Source organism: Clavelina lepadiformis, chromosome 3 (assembly GCF_947623445.1).
Source record: "Clavelina lepadiformis chromosome 3, kaClaLepa1.1, whole genome shotgun sequence".
NCBI lineage: Eukaryota > Metazoa > Chordata > Ascidiacea > Aplousobranchia > Clavelinidae > Clavelina > Clavelina lepadiformis.
Genome location: NC_135242.1, coordinates 20,433,624 through 20,453,340, shown reverse-complemented (window position 1 = coordinate 20,453,340; position 19,717 = coordinate 20,433,624). Strand labels below are relative to the sequence as shown.

At 33.8% G+C, this 19,717-nt stretch overlaps 3 protein-coding genes and 1 long non-coding RNA gene across 5 annotated transcripts; 2 read left to right on the top strand and 2 right to left on the bottom strand.

Moving 5' to 3' along the window:
• The first annotated feature begins 849 nt into the window (after positions 1–849).
• Positions 850–10,566, top strand: LOC143448457 (uncharacterized). Its single transcript, XM_076948221.1, has 9 exons — positions 850–5,224; positions 5,418–5,537; positions 6,560–6,678; positions 6,939–7,107; positions 7,248–7,298; positions 7,455–7,499; positions 8,016–8,141; positions 8,638–8,872; positions 9,050–10,566. The coding sequence occupies exons 1-9, from the start codon at positions 5,026–5,028 to the stop codon at positions 9,321–9,323; spliced, it is 1,338 nt and encodes a 445-aa protein (XP_076804336.1). The 5' UTR covers positions 850–5,025; the 3' UTR covers positions 9,324–10,566.
• Positions 10,545–14,241, top strand: LOC143448456 (uncharacterized). 2 transcript variants are annotated; one of them, XM_076948220.1, is made up of 9 exons: positions 10,545–10,869; positions 11,003–11,119; positions 11,212–11,330; positions 11,589–11,757; positions 11,871–11,921; positions 12,245–12,286; positions 12,450–12,587; positions 12,805–13,075; positions 13,158–14,241. In XM_076948220.1, exons 1-9 carry the CDS (start codon positions 10,662–10,664, stop codon positions 13,432–13,434), a joined length of 1,392 nt encoding a protein of 463 aa, XP_076804335.1. In that variant the 5' UTR covers positions 10,545–10,661; the 3' UTR covers positions 13,435–14,241. The 2 variants fall into 2 exon arrangements, with proteins under 2 accessions (XP_076804335.1, XP_076804334.1); XM_076948219.1 differs by having other exon boundaries at positions 12,242–12,286.
• On the bottom strand, positions 10,953–11,594 carry LOC143448459 (uncharacterized). Its single transcript, XR_013114458.1, has 3 exons — positions 11,438–11,594; positions 11,184–11,284; positions 10,953–11,080 (listed from the first exon to the last, which is right to left on the bottom strand). It is a non-coding gene; the product is annotated as an uncharacterized LOC143448459 (long non-coding RNA).
• A 1,121-nt stretch (positions 14,242–15,362) lies between the features above and the next one.
• Positions 15,363–18,074, bottom strand: LOC143448458 (uncharacterized). Its single transcript, XM_076948222.1, has 9 exons — positions 17,906–18,074; positions 17,554–17,700; positions 17,314–17,400; positions 17,052–17,232; positions 16,891–16,987; positions 16,727–16,824; positions 16,467–16,637; positions 16,248–16,399; positions 15,363–16,079 (listed from the first exon to the last, which is right to left on the bottom strand). The coding sequence occupies exons 1-9, from the start codon at positions 17,952–17,954 to the stop codon at positions 15,946–15,948; spliced, it is 1,116 nt and encodes a 371-aa protein (XP_076804337.1). The 5' UTR covers positions 17,955–18,074; the 3' UTR covers positions 15,363–15,945.
• Between the last annotated feature and the right edge of the window lie 1,643 nt (positions 18,075–19,717).

Sequence of the window (19,717 nt, the reverse complement as noted above, 5' to 3'; positions counted from 1 at the left end):
ACTTACGAACTGCGTCCGTTGTACATGCAAAATATTTAGCTTAACTTCAATTGAGACATCCATCAGTCTTGAATAGTTTCTGATTAGCACCTTCAGTTTTGCTGATATATACATTACATAATAATACGCCTGTTGTATAGCTACTGCTACTGCATTTACAACACCATATTCGCTAAATTCGTACCTACCGCATAAGTTCGCATAAACTGCTTAGATTCAAGTCGCGAAATTAACCGAGATCTTACTGTATTTGTACGGCGTAGACCGCCATAGAAATTGATAGAGCAATAACACAAAAGTAATAGATGCTTGATACAACAGCTGAAAAGTTATTAACAATTTCACAGAATATCATTATATAAATTATCGTTACCGAAGAAAACAAAGTTTTGCTAGTATAACATGTTGCTAAGTGTTTCCGTATTCCCAGAGCTGTATCAAATATCGTACACCCTTTAAGCGATCTAGCTATTCAAACCCAGGTAGTACTGCGTTATGGTAGTTGCAATTCTATTGCTGTGCGGTAGCAAGTGTTTACATACAGCTTTTGTCGCTGTTTTCTGAACGGTTTGGTCGTCTTTCTTTGTTTCTGATACCTTTCTATATTGTGTAAAACAAGAGTACCCTAAAAAGCAATTGATTTAACATTGAAGATAACGTTAAAGACATCTTAGTTTAAGCTAAAATAAAGCAACATTAGTTTTAGTAGTTTGCAAATCAAACGTTTTTATTTTGGTGGAAAATACTAAAAAAAATTGGTACATTGGGGTTTTCCCTATTTAGATTGCCTGTTGATGCATATAGCTTTGGCGTCATACTTTAATGCTCATGACTTCGGTATGTGGGGATTTCACGTGTTGTTGTCCATGGGCACTTGACTTTGTTAACGCTCTTAGCTTCTTGATGACTTCGTTAAGTTGGAATAGAATTAACTGGTAAAAGCCATTATAAATTAAAGGCTTAGCGACCAGGCGGTAGCATAGCCTACCAGTAGGCCTACCACATCACTGGCATGCACGGTGGTATTTGCTGTTACCTGTTATATTATAGATAAGCTTCAGATTTACAGCAAAGTATTCCCAATTTCAAATATTTTGAATTGTAGTTTTTAAAATTTTTTTTGAGATTTTACAACTACCGTCCTAAGCCACTCTGTTGAACTTTTTCCATAACTGTACTAATCCTTTACATGGTTGAAATGATTAGTCTATTAGAATATTTGTTCTTGGACCATGTAAGGTCTTTATACGACTTAAACTCAGCAATGATGCCTCAGCTTTATTTACCAAAATTGTTGTGTGAATTTTGCGATGGTTACTTTTTTTATAGTTTAAATAAATGTAAGTTTTAATCAGATCAGTCAGTTTTGGTTTGACATAGAGATATATTTCACCAAAAATGGCCTATGAGTTTCCGAATCAGAGGATGCTATTTCTGGCCTAATATATTTTTCTGTCAAATAAAAACTGTCAATTTTGATAAAATTTACTTATAAACGTTGTGAGATATCAGTTCAGATCGTTGGTCTTATCCTTGTTGATAGAGATCTTAAGATATTTCAACGTTTATTAAATACGAATACATTTCTAATTACCTATTATAGTTATTTGTGATCTTGCCTGAATTTGAAAATCTCAACCAAAACCACTGAACAAGAGCAATTGCTATTAATGCCTGGCCGAATTGTATGGTAACAAATAGATTGTTATTGAAAATATTCTTGTATAGGTGCTGCATGATATTAAAAGTTATATTTTTTGATGACATTAATTTTGTGTAGATTCAGTGAATCATTTCCTTTATTTCTCAGCAGTTAGGCGTTAGCTTTTATGCTTAGGCCTTTCTTAATTTAGTTGTGTGTATTTTGTCATGTTGATGCGAATGCAAATTTGCATTAACATTGTGTATTTTGTGAACATTGTCATGTTGATTTAAAGCGCTACTAACTAGTAACTTTGGTTTATTATTATGAGAGTGCATTATATAGCAAGGCTATACAAAGGTTAATACCGGCATGTTGTGTTTTGATGTTCATGTAAATTTGTATTTTCAATTTGTTTATTTTAGTATACAAATGCTTAGCTTTTCAGCCATATAAGTTAAAATTAACAATAAATACTTAATATAGATGCCCATTCACTTTATTTGCTTTTATTTATTACGTATTTGCTTATAATCAGCAATGCTAGAGGTGTATGTCTTATATATTTTTCAAGATTATCAAATAACTTCTTCTCAACTTTGATTCAAACATTATAATGCCCAATTTTTCATGCTCTATTTTCACTTCATACTTTTCAATCTGTTTTGTTCATTTTTATATCTAATTTTTGACATCATATTACAAAGAAAGTTTTTTTCTGTGGGATCACCAAAGAACAAAATTAATCACTAAGAACAACTTAATTACAAAATTTATGGCAAAGTGATAGCAATTGTTTGTTGAACTTTTCAAATTTACTATTTTGCGAAACAGTGGTAAAGTGAAAGTTTTACCGCTATCACCCGCTAAAGGCATGTGACCTACGAATGAGCTAGTTTGCTGCTAGTTGTAATGTGATTTAATTAAGCATTAAAATATTAAATTACAGTACATGTAAAAGTTAAAAGAATAGTATTTTAGGTTTAATTGTTCTTTGATCAAGTGATGCATACCATGTTTTTGATAACATAAAGTGTTTGCTGATGTTAATTAAGATTATTATAACTCATTTGTTCATTACATTATAAGTCACTGAAGCTTAGATTTTGTCACACCTAATAAATATTCAGTTTCAGATTTTGTTAGCCATCAACAGTGGTACAACTGATGTATTTTTAAATACACAATGATCTGATAAATAATGTTAAACTGAATGGATGTTTTATGTTTAAGTGTTATCAATTCAGCAGATGTTTTATTAAATTTTCCCACAGTGCCTGCAATGTCTATAGACTGACAGTGTTCTGCAGAAACAAATTTGTTTATTATTTGGTTCAATATCTATTTTGTTGTTGAACTGAAATTTTGACTAACTTCCGATGTTAAGATATGGTTATTGTAGTACACTCTCAAATTTCACCTGTCTTTGTTTACATGCATCATTTTTACAGCCTCAACAAAATTGTAATGCGACACCTCGTGAAGTTTTATCTTGGGTTTAACATGTGGCAAAGATAAAGTTTGTTATCAGCTTGCTACCTCCTGTAAAACTGTTTGTGGATTTTGCCGTTCAAATACTTACAGTATAGCAAGTATAGCGAAGGCTCAACTTCAATACTTTTATTTTAGTAATATGTCTTATACTTTTATGAAATCCAAGTAAGCTTTACACAAATTCTAACAAAAACGTAATTGTAAAATTATTTACAATAAGTAATACCATAATTATGCAGTAGTTTAATTTTGCTTTCATTGTAAGTTATTTTTTGCCTTTTTTATTTCATAGTGCTTATCTTTGCAATAACTCCTTAAATCAGTGTTGTAATGTTACATTTTCTAATGACTGGGCTTGACTCGCATCAGATTAGGATAGTTGTGGCCAATGTTCCCTCTAAGCTGCGCGCGTGTGCAAATGCGCACTGCTGACACGGTCTCCGCGCACAGAAAATCTGTGCTGCGCACAAGAAAAAAATCCAATCTGAATTGAAAATAAAATAAACACATAATAATGGCCACAGTGCGCACGTGGCACGTCTGATGTTGCTCACAGTGGTCCAAGGGACCGCTCAGGGAGTTAGTGTGTTTGCTCAGACTCATGAACAATTAGAGGGAACATTGGTCGTGGCCAAGGTTTTTTAAGGTTAAGCTTCACCACTCTTGAAAAGAAACTGCTAATCTTCCGCTGTAGTTGCAAAAATATAAATGTTGCGAGGCCGTTGAAGAAATTTAAGTGACTGGTTTGGTTCTCAAACATTATTTACTTAAATAACAAAGCAAATTACGTTTACCTGAAAGAAGGTATTTACCAGCTTGAGATGGCCTGTATCAATGCTAACCAACTTGCTGCAGAACTCAGTACGACATCAGCAAATTTTATGGCATTAACTTGACTCAAGCCAAAAGTTTGGTTGACTCAACTTTGATACGAGTCAGAAAAAAAGGCTTGTTAACTACTCCGCTTTAAATGTTATAACTGATGAATTTCCTACTTATATATAGTATTAGTTATTTAATTGCATAGGTCTAAAGCTTTGTATGAATGTTGGAGATTTGTATCATTTTTTACTGGAATTCATCCAATTTATTATTTTTTGTTATAATTGCAGATGGTTTTAGATGCTTGTAACATTTATGATAGATAGGATTGCAGTGGAAAACTTATCGCCTAACTTTAAAGCATTCATCTATATCTTGCTATTAACAGGAAATTCATTGGACTCCTACTCAAACTACGATTTTATTGGATAAGCTTTTGGTGATCAAGCTTTATTTCCTTTGTGTGCAAAGTTTTTTTGCTAAATGTTATTCAAGTTCTTTGTTACCAAATTTTTATGAGACAAGTATTTTTACTTTAAACAAGAACGTCAGTAAGGGTTTTAAAAGAGTTGGTAATTTGATCGGATTCTCCCACAATGGAATAGCAACCTTTTTGAAATGTGGAACAAAAGCACTGTCTTTGAAGATCGTGGTGTCCTAATTTCAATTGTTATGTCCGTCGTTGTGTACTTAGTGTGCTTGCTTGGTTGAATGACTATGTGTATGATTTTCTAGTTTGCTAATTATATTTTTAAACACTAAAACTAGCTAAAACACCGCCGAAACAAAATTTCAAAATAATGAACAATTTTTCAAATATTATGGTTGAAGCTTTATTTTTCATAGTAAATGCTGTATTATACATATTTAAATGAATGAATTTTAATAATAAGTCATAATAAGGGTGTACAATGTCACAGATATCGGTCTGTATGGTTTGAATCATGAGTATATTCTAAACAGGAAATCGAATTATAGGAAGTTCCTAACTTATATGGATTTGTATATAGCTATACACAGGAAGCAGCTAGGGCTAGGTATTTGAGTGGTTTGATGATATTACTCCAATGTTGTGGGTGCCAGCCATTGTTTGTTGTTTATGGTCTGTTGCATCAGTAAGCAGCAAACATCATCTTGACTTCAAGTTGAACTGCGATTACGAATGTAAGATATCCGTGAGAGATTTGAAGTTTGTTCAACAAGAATCTGATGAAGGAATTGAATGTCATACTTCTACGGATTGTCAAACAGCAAGTTCTTGTACCAGTGAGATTTTTGCTGTTTTGCTTATTTGTGTTCATTTTTTACGTTAGGGTTTTCTTACACTTTTGAAGCGATACACTACACATAATTATGCAGATATACCAAGTGTCAAAAGGGAGAAATGATTAAAACACTAGCTGTGAGTTGTGCAAAAATGCTATGAGCTTTTGGAAAGTTAAATAAAATATTTTTATAGACTATAAGCCCAATTTTGCTGTTGTTCCACCGCAAGCCCCAAGAAACTTATCACTGAAATGGTACATTTTTCAAAACAATGAAAGAGATCCAGAAGTAGCATTGAACATAACATGGACAGGTAACATTTAGCTAAAGCTTTGTTCGCAGGAATGGACACGATAAACCCGTTACAATGGGAAAGTTCCAAACTACTCAAATCTGAAACGAAGAAAAGTTTGAAAAAAGACAACATACTAAAAAGCATCATATTAAAGGGAACTGAAGTCATTTTTAACTTATTTTCTAAAAATGGGTAAAATTATGTTTATTCCGAAAATGTAAACAAAATTTCTCTATCTTTTCTCGTTAACGAGTTATTGGCTAAACCACTTTCCAAAAACTGTGCGGGGAGCGAATGTGACCTAGTAGATCGGTCTTCAAACATGGCTCAAGCGCATATCAGATGAATGAAAAGTTGCTGTTGGAAAATTCGTTTCAGCGAATTTAGTTAGCGTGTTGGTCAGTCTTTTTTAGTATTTCTTCAGTAATGGATGATCGACTAATTATAAGAGGAGTTTTTAATTAAACAAGTGTTATCTGTATGTGCACTGTGTGACCTTACAACCTACAATTAAGGGCACTTTGTTACTCAACTGTTGGGTCTAGCAGTGCTGACGCAACATGATGTCATAAATTGAGTAGAAGAGGTCCAGTAACGAACAACATGGTTGTGCGCTTCTGCCCTTGACTTTGAGCTTGATCCTACTGTTTTAGCTAGTGGTTACTGCGGCTAGCTTCTTTTCACTCTTGCCGTTCTGGTATCTGACTATCAAATCATTAAGTTAACCCAATTTTAGTCACTCGGGAAACAGCTATCTTAACCAATTTTTTACTACATTTGGTAGGAGATAAAAGTTTGCGTTGATGAACATTATCAAAAAGCTGAAAGCAAGCTTTTTTGAAAACGGTTTTGCCATTATCTTGTTAACGAAAAAAGATAGAGAAATTTGGTTTACATTTTCAGAATAAGCGTGTTTTTAACCATTTTTAGAAGATAATGTGAAAATAACTTCAGTTTCGCTTTAAATTAGTTTTCAGATAATAAATTTGTGACTCAAGTTTACCTTTTTTGATTTTTCTTTATAAAATTCAATATTGCAGGTTATTGCAATAATAATCTTGACGGGTTTCTCATAGAAGTTTCCCCTGGCCAAAGTAGTATCACCTTTGACACATATGTGCTTGTGAACAACTTCTGTCATGAACACAACAACACATTTGTAAGTATTTTGCCATTAAACTGACTTCTTAAAACATTTTTTACTTTTTTCTAAGTAAGCTATTTAACATATATATAATTTTTAAATTTATTATTTTGACAATCTTGTTCTAATACAATAAGAAATGAACATAACTAAGTGATAAAATTTTCCAAAGAACGTGATATAACCTTAACACATTAAAAGTACTTCTGCTGTCTTATTCTTTGCTAGTGGCTTATTTTATATTAATTATTAACTATATTAAATATTTTTTATAGGTGGAAATAAATTACAGGTGTTTTGGACTGGACTCTGGCCCTGACCGAAAACTAATTCCTGGAAAGGAGTATTTCATCGCTGTCCTGTCTTTGCCTTTGCCTGATTTTGACGCACATCAATCATTAGAAATGCCTTTTCTGATTGAAGATGAAGCTATAACGATTCCAGGTTTGTATTGTGAAGAATATAAGTTTATATACGTTGTTAAAACTCTAATTAAAAAATTTACTAACACTAATTCTTTGTTTAGTATAAAAATTTCATAGTTTATCCAATAGAAAAATTTCACAGATTTTTGAACATTTTAGATTGCAGTGAAGATGATCGAGTAGAGAAAACTTCTTACTGCCGTGACAAAGGTGATAGATGCTTCACATTTATTGAATGATGCTCTTCTCGTATCGCTCAATTGAAGTTTGTTTGTTTGTGTGGAAGACAAGTAAAGAAGACGAAGTGGAAGACGAAAAACGTTTTTCACAAATATTTTTCTTAAAATAATTTTTTCTACATTTCAGGTGGAAAGGGTCCTATATCAAAGACAAACGAATCAGTTGTTATAGGTATTACCAGAAAGCTCATTTATAAGTCAACACCAATTATGTTGGTAAAAACATAATGAAAAGCAGCTTTTTATGTAATAGAGATATGATATGCCTTTGAAATCAGTTGCTTTTTTGTTCGTCTTATCAATTTGTTCTGAGAAATTCAATTAAAGCAAGCGCTTGAATTTATAGAAGTAGTATTTACAGTAATACCAGTAATCTGTTGTATTTGCTTTCATGTAATTTAACATAAAGGTTTATTCTAGATCAGTAACTTTAGTTCTAAATAGCAAACATTCCTTTACACATTTTGTAGATTAGCTGTTTTTAGTAAAATATTTTGCTTCAATGGAAAAACATGTTGCCTGGTTTAAAAAACTATGTCACTGGTGTGTTCATTTGCAATTGAAAAAGTGTACATTGTGCACTGCGTTTTTGTTTACTTGGCTATTTTATTATTTTTTTTATTACTTAATTGTTACAAACATTCACCAGATGTTATTCTTCAGTTTATTTAGTTTTCAATGCTTTTAGACCCCAAGCAAGAAGGCTTACAATGGCAAACAGTACAGATCATAATTGTTATTGCGATGGTTGGTACAGCTTCACTTTTAACTGGAATAGTTGCAATCAGATATTTCAACAATAAAGTTTCCAAAAGTATGTGAACAAGCACATATTCTTTAGTTCTAGATATGCTCACGTTAGTTATTTTCTAATTTTTTGCTCCAATTGCACTGTTATTTGTGGTTTGTAAGATCAAATTTTGCACACGTTGCACAATTAGTATGTATGACAGCTTTGAATGATCTTATCAGTCATTTGCAAGTGCACGTGTTGAACACTTTCACATATTATTTTTATGTCTTTTAATGCTAGTCTTTTAATGGTTAATTTGACCACTGACAATCCTAAACTTATCCTCAGTCATTGCAACCCTTGTCAATTAAATCCTAATCAAATTAACCCCTGCTAACCAAATATTGGTTAATTAGCCTCAGTCAGTACGCCGCCTCTGACCCTGTTTAAACAAAACTGTTGTTGATCAAATGTTCAGGACTTTGTTGACATGGAACCCGTTCAATGTGTTATGTAGGAATGTTACAAAATTAATGTAAAAGGCGAATAGCTGCTTCATTACAAACGTGTTTTTTAGGGAAAAGATGTGCAGGAAAGAGTTTTTTCATTGTCATCAGCTCATCTGCAAATGAAGAAATGCGCCAAGCTGGAGATAGACTTGCTTGCTGCATGAACAAACTTGGCCTTGAAGTTCTTTACTCCTTGTGGAAAGCTACAGAAATTGACAACACTGGTGCCGTACAGCAGATGCAAAAATTTGTGACGAAAGCAGATCATATTATTATCTTATACTCTGCACAGTCTGACAGCAGGTAATGCAACACATACGTTTTTCAACTTTAACGTGTTGCCGCATGAGGTAGTGGCATTTGGGCTAAAAACGGTTGTATATTGGTGCAGAAATGTTTTCAGCCATTTTTTTTATAATAAACTTTTTGTTGATAGATATAAGTTTACTCACATTGACTATGTTGTATTATTATGTACAGTTTTAGGTGCTTATATTCTTCGGATTCTGATCAATTTTTACCTTCCAAGTCAGATCCACTTGAATTGGCCAGGCATATCATTCAAGAAAGCATGTTGCTAGATTATTCTGTGGTTTATTTCCACTCCAGCCGAGAAGGTTGGCTTTCTCAGGTTCCAGAGTCTCAAATCTATCATTTTCCAAAGAAAGTTGGGCAATTTTGCCAAAACGTGCTTAATATTACCTCAAAAGGTGACATTGATATGATGAAAACCAGTTTTTTAATCAGTAAATGAATGCTGTCAACTAAACTAACTAAAAGGAAATCAATGAATCAAAGCAAAAAAGTTTTTGTTTTTGCTTTTTCCATGCTATGGGGTGGTGTGTCACTTCCTAAGAATATGCGTGCAAAGTGCACTGTCTATCCATCCCAAAAGCCTTATGCTGAAGATGACTGCTTACAAGTAAAATCGTTTAGGCTATGCAGTAGAAAATAGTTCAAAGAATAAAGATTTGAGTAAAAACCACACAAAAATTGTTCATTAATATAATTAAACCTTGAAGGCTAAAAAAACATTTTTTTGTAATTATACAGTTTTTCCTATGCACAGGCCTATTACATATCTTAAATCAGGCTTTTTTTCAACGTGAATAAATTATGCAATTCAGTGTCAACCTTTATCTTGAGCTATTACAATAAAAAATTGCATATGCATTTGTACTTATTATTCGTACTACATTGCAAATGCATTTGTACTACAGATATCATATTAATTCTACTGTACATGTGAATTTGTCTTTGTGTTCATTTTTATTATGTTCGTAACATTTTTACCTGAAGATATTTTGTAAACTATTACGTACTGTAAGACAAGTAATTGACCAATCACTACTGTGTATTGTCTAACTCTGGGTTCGTTTTAAAATTCTTTCCGAAAAATGATCTTGTTATGGTACATATTTTTTTTATTTTTTGGTACTTAAGTTCAAACAACAAATCATACCTTGTTTCTAACACTTATGCATGTGTTTTGTTTTTGTGTGTGGTGTTATACTGTATGTAAATGTGTACAATGCGTTTATGCCTTTGTCTTTTGACAGTGTTTATAGTTCCCTCCATACATAGCCTAATCTGTAGTCATTGCTTACAGTTCACATACTTTGCATCCCTTTTATCATTGGAAGCAGTAATGTGACACCTAAAAATGTTTTTATGTTCCTTTAGAAGCATAAACCTTGCCATTCCAACTACTTTTTATAAATTTGCTAGCTAACTATTGAATTATGTGAAGCTATGCTTACCTCCCATGTCATTACCTGATCGTTATTATTGTATTGGAAGATTAATTATTTTTACTAAAAATGTATTTACTTGTGAACTACAGTAATTATCATATGCTTTTTAAACGACTCTGTGGATTTTTGATTGGTAAACTTTATCCATTCAGTTTTTCTCTGATATGATGAAATTTTTGATAATTTTGAATTCATTTCTCCTTGCCCCAGCTAATTAATTATTGATATGTTTTTGTTTAATAGGTATGTGGTGCACTGATGCCTAGTAGTCCTCATATTCTAGTTTAAACTTAGTGTGTAGTTTGTCTGCAAAATTGCTTACTAGGTATGAATCCTATATGATAGTTGTCTTACTCGGAAGCAAAATACTTGAAGACATAATGAAACAGTTTGTGCTGTTTGTACTTGCTTTTCTTGCAAAGACAATACACGGAGACGGCAAGATTGATGGTGCAATTTTTAACTGTGATCGCATCTGCAAACACTCTGCACCTTATACTGATGTAATTGCTCCCGGCGAAGATGACGTCTGTGAGGTCTATACTGGTATGTCTGTTGTCTGGTATTTTGCAGCTATTTTAACAGCTTTTCTGTTATCTTATTTAACTCTGACTCAATTCAATGTCAAACAACTTTTGTGTTTTTTATTTTTACAATTGATTGATCCTTTTTCACACAGAATATGAGCCTAGCGTTGGTGTGCCACCGCCTCCACCAAAGGATATAACCTTTTCCTGGTACAGCTTCATGGAAGAGACTGGAGAAACAAAGTTAGCTCTCAATATTAGCTGGAAAGGTGATTACGACCAGGATTACATTCACTAACTAGCAAGGTCATCGCCCAATATTTTTTTACCTACCATTTTAGGCTACATATCTTTTTTGCAGGATATTGTAGTGGAAGACTTGTTGGCTACCTTATTGAACTTTCTCCTGGGGAAAGTATGGTGTCTTTCGATACCTATTTGATGATGCAACAATTTTGTACTTTGCATTATGAGACAATGGTAAGTGTATTCAATATTAGCTAAATACTCTTAATAAAAACAGACAACAGAACCAACTGCTTTAGTATGTTTTAATGTTTTAACTTAAAAAAAAGGAAATACGGTACCCTTGTTTTAGAATAATCCCTTAATAGAAATCTATTCACGTGCTTATAATCGTCATGACTTATAACCTGGTCTGTTAGCTATTTATAAACTTGCAAATGACAGAAGTTAAAATTGACTCAGTCGCAAAAGTGAAAGCTTTTTTGTATGTAGGTTGATATAAGTTACAGCTGCTATGGTATGGCTACAAGTGCAATGCCAAATGTCAAACCAGGTGAAGATTTCTATGTACAAGTGTTACCACTTCCAGTTATTGACTTCAATAGCAATGAAGGATCAATCTTTCCATGGACTGCTGACCCTACCTTTCTGCACATTCCTGGTTTGTAAAACATTTATTTCATTGAAATCTGATGTCAGCCTCCATTTTTTTCTATGTGATGTAGACTTTCAATGCTATGATTACAATGATTTTCAACATTATATTTGGTGCAGGTTGCGACAGTAATGAGGTCATAAACAGAACTATTACATGTCAAAGAAGAGGTATGTATAACAAAAGAGAAATTTTAAATTAAACATAAAACAGAATATAAGGTGGCACTCTATAGGGTTAACTTTTATTTTTCATCCTTCTATAATTATATATATACTTATATAATTCATCTTTAATTTTAATTTAAGAATTAAAAAATATAAATAAAAGTTATTATTCTGTTTTTATATGTTACTATATAGTGGGTTAATAAGGTTTAACTAAAACACCATCAGCTTTAAATTAAATGCATGCAAAACAGCATAATCTTAAGTTGTATTTTTAGATATTTTAAGTGAGATTAGTTAAAAAATCACTCTTTGTTTTAAAGAAGTTTTGGAAACTACACTCCCAAATGTCTATTTGCCGACCACAGGTAGGTCAGATTTGCTTGTTGATTCATTTAGTGCTGTGTTTACTTTTTAGTTCCCCTGAAGGAACTGCTCTGGTCTTTAATTTTTTGTATGAATCATTTTAGCCGGTATTTTACTGGTGTGCTAATAATGCAAGCTATTTACTTTCATTTCTATTTCACTTAGAGTTCCACATACGAAAGTTTTCCAACATCTTGTCAGAATATGTTGTCTATGCCATAATAGGGCTACTGTTATTACTGGTCACGTTGTGCCTGGTTTGCTGTATTGCTAAGTATGGCTGTACGCTGGCCTTCAGGAAAGGTATACTCTACATATGTTTTATGGAAAATCCTTCGGTTAAAGATTTTTGAAAAAAAAAGGAAAACTTATTTATTAGCAGACATTTTAGAGATGAAAATGGGTATAATTACAGTATTTTAAATAAACATTTGTGGAAGATTAGCATATTTTTTACCATTTCAGCTCGTTTTTTTGCATGTAATAGTTCCGAGTTTCACTGCTATTTGATTTTTTGCAGACGACCTACAACTGTTGTCCACAAAGTTTCTAGTCGTAATCAATAAATCCGCAAAAACAGATGTACAAATATTCGGAGACAAACTAGCATGTAGTTTGAAGCGTCTAGGTATGCCAGGCACATACACTTTGTGGAAAACAACTGAGATTGACAACACTGGGGCAACTACATGGTTGGGTAATCAAATAAAAAACACAGATTATCTTATTCTTTTATATGGAAACTCAATGAGATGCCCACCAAGCAGCGTTGGCAGTGAATCATGTAGCAGGTGGGTGACAGGTTTTTATTAACAACTAAGCACCTCATCTGACTGATCTAAATTTTGTAGTCAAGGTAATTTACATTTTTAGAAATTCCTGTTCTTCTGAAACAACGAAGCCCCTTATAAACCAGACTTTGGATCACGCTGATATAGCGTGGAATTTGGTTGATCAACCCACAGTTGCCATGCAGAATTTTAAGTATTCTGTTGTTCGATTTCATTCGGACATAGAAAGCTGGATTTCGAACGTACCTCGGAGTAAAGTTTATCAATTGCCAGAAGACATTACAAAGTTTGGCCAAAATGCACTCGGCATCAACAACAAAGAAAACTTAAGATTTTTAGAAAAAAGCTTCAAAATATAAGCTCAGTTTCAGCCTCAACGAGATTTCTCGGGTAATTGCAGTAAATAACTTCACCTTCCTCAAGCTTAAGTATTATATCATGTTGCTGTCATGATAAATGAACGAATAAACATATTGCGTTTACTTATGTCAATTTTAGAGGTTTTACGCCCAGAAGTAGTGTTTTATCAGAGTAAAGAAATTGCATTTTAATTAAGAATAGTGTTTTCAAAATATTTAATTGTGTGATGTTTGTTGAATTGTTTGATAAACAGGTCTGTATCGACCAGTGGTCTACCCCGGTTAAAAAGATTATGTTTCGCAATTTTTGTGTCGTGAATTCTTCTTACTACCCTTTTTCCTATTTTAGCCTGCTAAACGTGAATTTTTTGATAGCATAGCTTTGTTAACAGATTAAATCTGCATTACGATACAGCAGGTAAGCACTTTTGTAGATTTGTGAAAGACCGTCTTTTTTTCAATGTCAGGGATTTTACACTTATAGCCTTTTATGCAGTCATTCCTAACTGTTTTGTTTTGTAGTATAGACGTGTTCGTGTTCCGTAACTTGTGTTTTCTGTCAATAATTGAAATAGTCCTACACCATCTTCTTAACTGAAAGTCTGCTTTTACCTTCAGGCCTTACTCGTTGCTTTACTTTCCCAACAACACCAGCTTGACACTCATTGCATTTGGCTTGTCTAAACTCTTTTTACCTAAGACCCTTATTGTTGTCTTGAATTGTTCGTGTGTTTTTACAACCTGTGCAAAGTTCATTATCGTCACAACTCGTGTATTTACAATAAAGTTTCTTGCTTTATCATCAAATGGTATGGTCTTAAAACGATTTTTGATAATACCAGGACAGACAGAGTAAGAAATATATAGCGATGCGATATGCGGAATAGTCTATATTGGAAGAACATGTATCACAGAATTTCGTATAAAAGTTGAAAGCTTAATGTTGTTGTTGATCAAATACAGGCAATTATCAAAAATAGATGAGTCACAAAATCAATCTATTGATCCAATGTATTATCACTGAACCATGCAGGTTTGGCTAACGCAGGAATTTATTGTGAAAATGCAGTAAATTGAAGGTTACTTTAGACCAGATAGAAGGATAGCTGTACCGTATGATCCAAACTTGATCGATCTGCGCGTCACATACCGTCCAAACATTTCTTCGGGGCTTTTTTTGTAAACCGCCCACCATGGTTCTAAGTGGCGGACACCTATACTGTTACCACCTAAACCTACACAGGCAAACTGCTTCAGACGGAAGAGGGTTAGGCTGGGTTGCACAAAGCTATTTTTGCGCTAATTCATTATTATTTTGATTCTATTTCATTACTTGTAGCATAGTGTTTCCTATCAAAACCCAATCGTTCCCCATGTCTAAAAAAATGTATCACACACAATCTACAAACACGTTACATAAATGTTTTCGTTGATAATTTTGACAGGAGCTTGAAACTTGATAAATCGTGCAAACGTTGGTTTACAAGCGCCAAAGTTATGTAGTGTTTATTCTGTACTCTATTGCTGTACGATTGAAGTACCAACTTGCATCTGTAAGGTTCGTGCATATGTATTCTATACATATTATATAGACGTAATATACGTATAGATTTATTATAGACATAATACGTATAGACCACAGTCTATGTTGCAATGTGAACCATTCTTTATCTTCACTGTATAGCTTACATTTAATTCCAATCTTAACAATAAAATATTTTGATTAGTCATTAAATCAAAGATCGTTAATACTGCAACCAAAACAGTTGTTATTTATCACGGTCAAGTTGAGTTGAATTGAGTTGACCGTGATACATTACAAAGTTGAGTAAAGTTTGTGGTTACATGGTTTGCTAATGCTTATCCAAATAAATGTTCCTTATATTGACATCGCAATTCAATCCCATTCCCCTCTAAAGACTAGAATATATCAACAAGACAGAAGCTTGATTATATTGCAAATATAGTACAATAATAAAACATACTTTGAGTGATCTGAAATAATATATAGCGTTGGTTCTTATAATTCCAATTACATCGCCAAGGAAGAAATAAGGAAAGGTGGTGGAGGAGAAAGAGTATATGACTATATTTATAAAGAATGTATACATCGCATGTGGAGTTACTATTTCATCCCCTTGTAATAGTTAGTCGTATAGTTTTCGCTCCCCCACAAGCAACGACGAAAAACGATAACATGGCATTTCACAGGAGTTCATATTCAAGTTCACGAGCTTTTTTACTGGCCTGGGCAAAGAGTATCATTAAAGAAAAATGAGTCGGCTGTCAAACCGAAACTCGTTGTCTGTCAGACGTGCGTTGCATAGCATAGACATGTTTGTTGCATAGCATAGAAATTTAAAATTTGGTTGCAATTATAAGATAAATCTAAGTGAGATAAATAAGCGGCAGAACCAATTATATTACTACAATTGAGTCGCGCTGAGCTGATGACGAAAAACATAGGGGAATGAGTAAAAAGATAGTTACGTTGCATAACAGATTGCAGAGCTACTTGCTCAAAATTTCAGCAAACTGCGATTTATATTTTAACCCTTCCAACCATTTTTTTGGGATTTTTCCTTTCCAAGCGGCAGCCGCGCCTAGCATGGCTCCTACTGGTGAACCACGACCGACGTTATCACCTGCACAGGAAAACTACTTTAGACAGAAGTAAAGTTGGCACTTTTCAATGTTACCGTAACGTGTACTGTAACACCCATTACGGTTGTTTACAAGCGAAAAAATAAATGTGGGTAAAGCTACTTATTGTGTAGTAAGCTATATTTGTTATTCAAAAAAACATTTATAACCTCCGATGTTAACGTTAGTTAGAATTCCGCCTTCAAAATCGTCATGAAAATTTCTGCAAATTAGAAGAGCAATTGGCCAGGCCCCTTTGACGTCACACGCTATACCAAGCTCTTTTCCAATGGCCTGATACGCACTTAACTTGTCGTCCGCTCTAAAATTTAAGTAAAAAGTTGAATTATAGTTTTTAAGCCTTGCTGTCTGTAGCCCACCATTCTTACTTTTCAACGGCTTCGTCGTATTTCCTTATCTTCTCTTCTCCGCCGCTTCCAAAATGATCTATAAGTGCTTTCTCTGCCGCATCTCGCAGCGAACCGCCTCGCACAACAGAATGCAAGATGCGGGGGTAGTTGGAAATGGTCTTCATTAGCGTTTCGTCTCGATGTGTACGCCTGTTGAATTGAAATGACTTGAATCGAATCTGCATTCACATTTCGCGCTAGACCAACAATTCAGGCGAAGTTTTTAAATGCCAACTTACTTTACAAATTTCAAAGCAATACTGATCACTTCGTCGACAGGTCGGTCAATAAAATAAAGTATGATTGCCGTTGTAGCGCCAAGGGCACCGATGTAAGCCTGAGAAAAAAGATGTTCTCGTTGGTATTGTTGTCACCGCGATTAAGGTCGTGTATCTATACTTACTGCTTTTTCTGCCGTTTCAGAGCGTTTTGTGACGAAATTGTGCAAAGCGTTTAATTCTGTCGGTTTTCCGGCTTTAACCCAATCTCCAAAAAATGACCTAGAAGAAAAATTACAATTCAAAAAATTTTACTGCACTTCATATTTTTAGGGCTCAGTCAAACCTGTGGTAACTTTCAGCATAGCTGTCAGTGTAACTGTCCGGCGTGGTCATGAATTCTACGTATTCTTTGAAGATCTGTTTTAGAACTTCTTCATCATTCATTGATGATGGAAACTGACGTAAACTTTTCATGATAAGTAACGCACATTGACAATTCAATGTATTTTCGCCAGACTCCATAGCTTCAAAGCAAACAACAGAACAAATTATCCCTGGAGTAATATTTCATCTGCAGCTAGCATTGTGAGAAATGTTGAACTTACTACAATGATAATTTAGATACTCCGAAGATGTCCAGTAATCAAGCTTGTTGTGTAAGATCACATGACCAACCAGAGGAGGATTTTCACCTACAACATATTAATATCAGTGCAAAAATGAAGGCTACACATGCCTATGGCAAAACAAATAGGATGTGCTTCACCATAAAACGGTCCATATCTTGCACTAGTTGTTGAAATCTGTAAGCAATAATTAATTCTGTCATGTGGCAGGTTTCTTACCTCCCTCAGGTAACTTCATAAAACTTTTTGGGTGCAGTCTATGTGGTTTCTCATATTGAGTGATCCAGCCATTGTAATCCCGTTTAATTGCTGGCACGTCATAATACCAATGAACTGGCATGGCTGCTGCATCTCCTATCAGGGCGCCTGGGCAATATATGGATTACGTCAATACTGTGGGCTGTGCTTAATTTAGGCAGAGTAGAAATCGAAATTATATGTGTATACTAAAAAGAGTAGGCTTCATTTTCTTTTTGCTTGCTAATGTAAATGATAGTTACTACATAAAGGCAAATAACGAGCTCTTCAGCAAAAAAGAATAAAAAAGTAAAAAATGTTCCTTTAAGCTTACCGGTAAATGCAAGCCTCGCAGCCTCAAATATCTTGGATGTATCGCTCATGGCTGGATGTAGATACAGTTAGATCACAAACTCTTAAAGCAATATCACAATGAAAGCTCAGTTGCACGTCTACCGCAAATTTGTGTATGACAAGCAGGTCTAATTGCATGTATGGAGTTAAGTCACATTTTCATATGCAATGAATGTAGCAAATAATTTATTGGTAAAGAATGTGCATTCAAAGCAGCATATCTGAATTAAGTATTCACCGAAAGCTTATCAGAACATTCCAGTTATAAACCTGATCTATTCTTTCTGTAACTCAACTGTTTTATGTACCTTACTTCAGCTGTTGGAGTAACTTTTCTGCAGTATTATACCACAGTTTTTTTATAAAAATTCAAATTCTATTTAACTTGGGTTTTTGATTAAGTTTTTGCTATTTTTCTTAAGTTTTTGCTCAATTAATGTCGTAGAAGTTTCACACAAAAACGTTTTTAAGCTTTTCAAAAAATAATTTTGCTTTAAACCGAACTTTACTGCCATTGTCAGTTAACAGATTGACAAAAACATATTACAGAAAAAACTGCTTAAAAATGTATCGATTTTTCAGCTAATACCAACCAAGATGAGCTTTTCAAAAATTAGTCCAGTGTTTATAAAGACATATTTATGCCATCTTGTTCATTTAAGCTAATTAGCCACTTGGTGTTTTCAAGGGCATGGTGTGGTATAGATAATAAACTTGGTGATATCAAATTGGCAGAAATCCTGACCAAAATGTAATTAAATTCACCGACTAAAACTGATGAGACTGACATATGATGACATTCGTTTCAAATTAAAGCAGCTAGCCTATATATACAGCAACATCATCTTTGAATTACATCATTATCATCAGCTTTTGAAACAGTGGATTACTGAGGCGTTCATTTTAAACATTATTAGATTAAAACGAGTAGTTCAAAGCATTTTCTCTACAGTAATTGTATTTGAAGATGTCAATAAATCATAACAAATCACATTCCATTATTGTCTCTGCACACACACTTTACAAGTGGCATTTGTTAAAGATTTTTTTTACTAAATTGGTTTAAACTAGCCTATTACATAATTGATGTCTTTGTGTATTCCAACGCAGTCCCATATGACCCATTAATGTCATAAGTGACAGCAAAATAAAAAACTTCGCTCCACCATTCAACAAAAAGTGACATTTGCAGATCCACAACTGGAACTCCTTGCTACTAGCACCAATTAAGCATCAATTAACTATTATAAGACGTACAAAGTCGAATCTGCAGAGACATTATGGTATCATACCATAAAATAAGTCTGATACTATTCTTTTCTGCAAGAAAACTTACAAGAAGGAAAAAGTTTGCAACATGTAGCCTAAGGCAGCTTAGAGCTGACCAAAAGCCTGGATGTATGTGGACATGTCACATAGATAAGGCTATATGATTAATTTATATGCATTATGTGGTGGTTAACCTGGAGTGATTCTTTGCTACACTAAATTATGTTTTGTCACTTTTTGCCAATGTGGTGACATTCCTTTGTTTATGCTTGTTTGCCTCGCGCATTATCACGCCGCCTTAATTGTGTTGGTCTGATCTGTAGAACGTCATTCAGTTGTAAGCGCAGTGTCGGTGGGTCGGCTGCTCAATAGTACGAGTTCATATATATAAGTATTATATAGCTTTCACGTTTTTCCTAACTGATTCTATTTGTTTTAGGACTGTTCTGTTCTGTTTTTAATAAAGCCAAAGTTACTTGAATTAATGAATTTCGTGTTGCTTTCTCAGCTGTGGCGTAGCGTG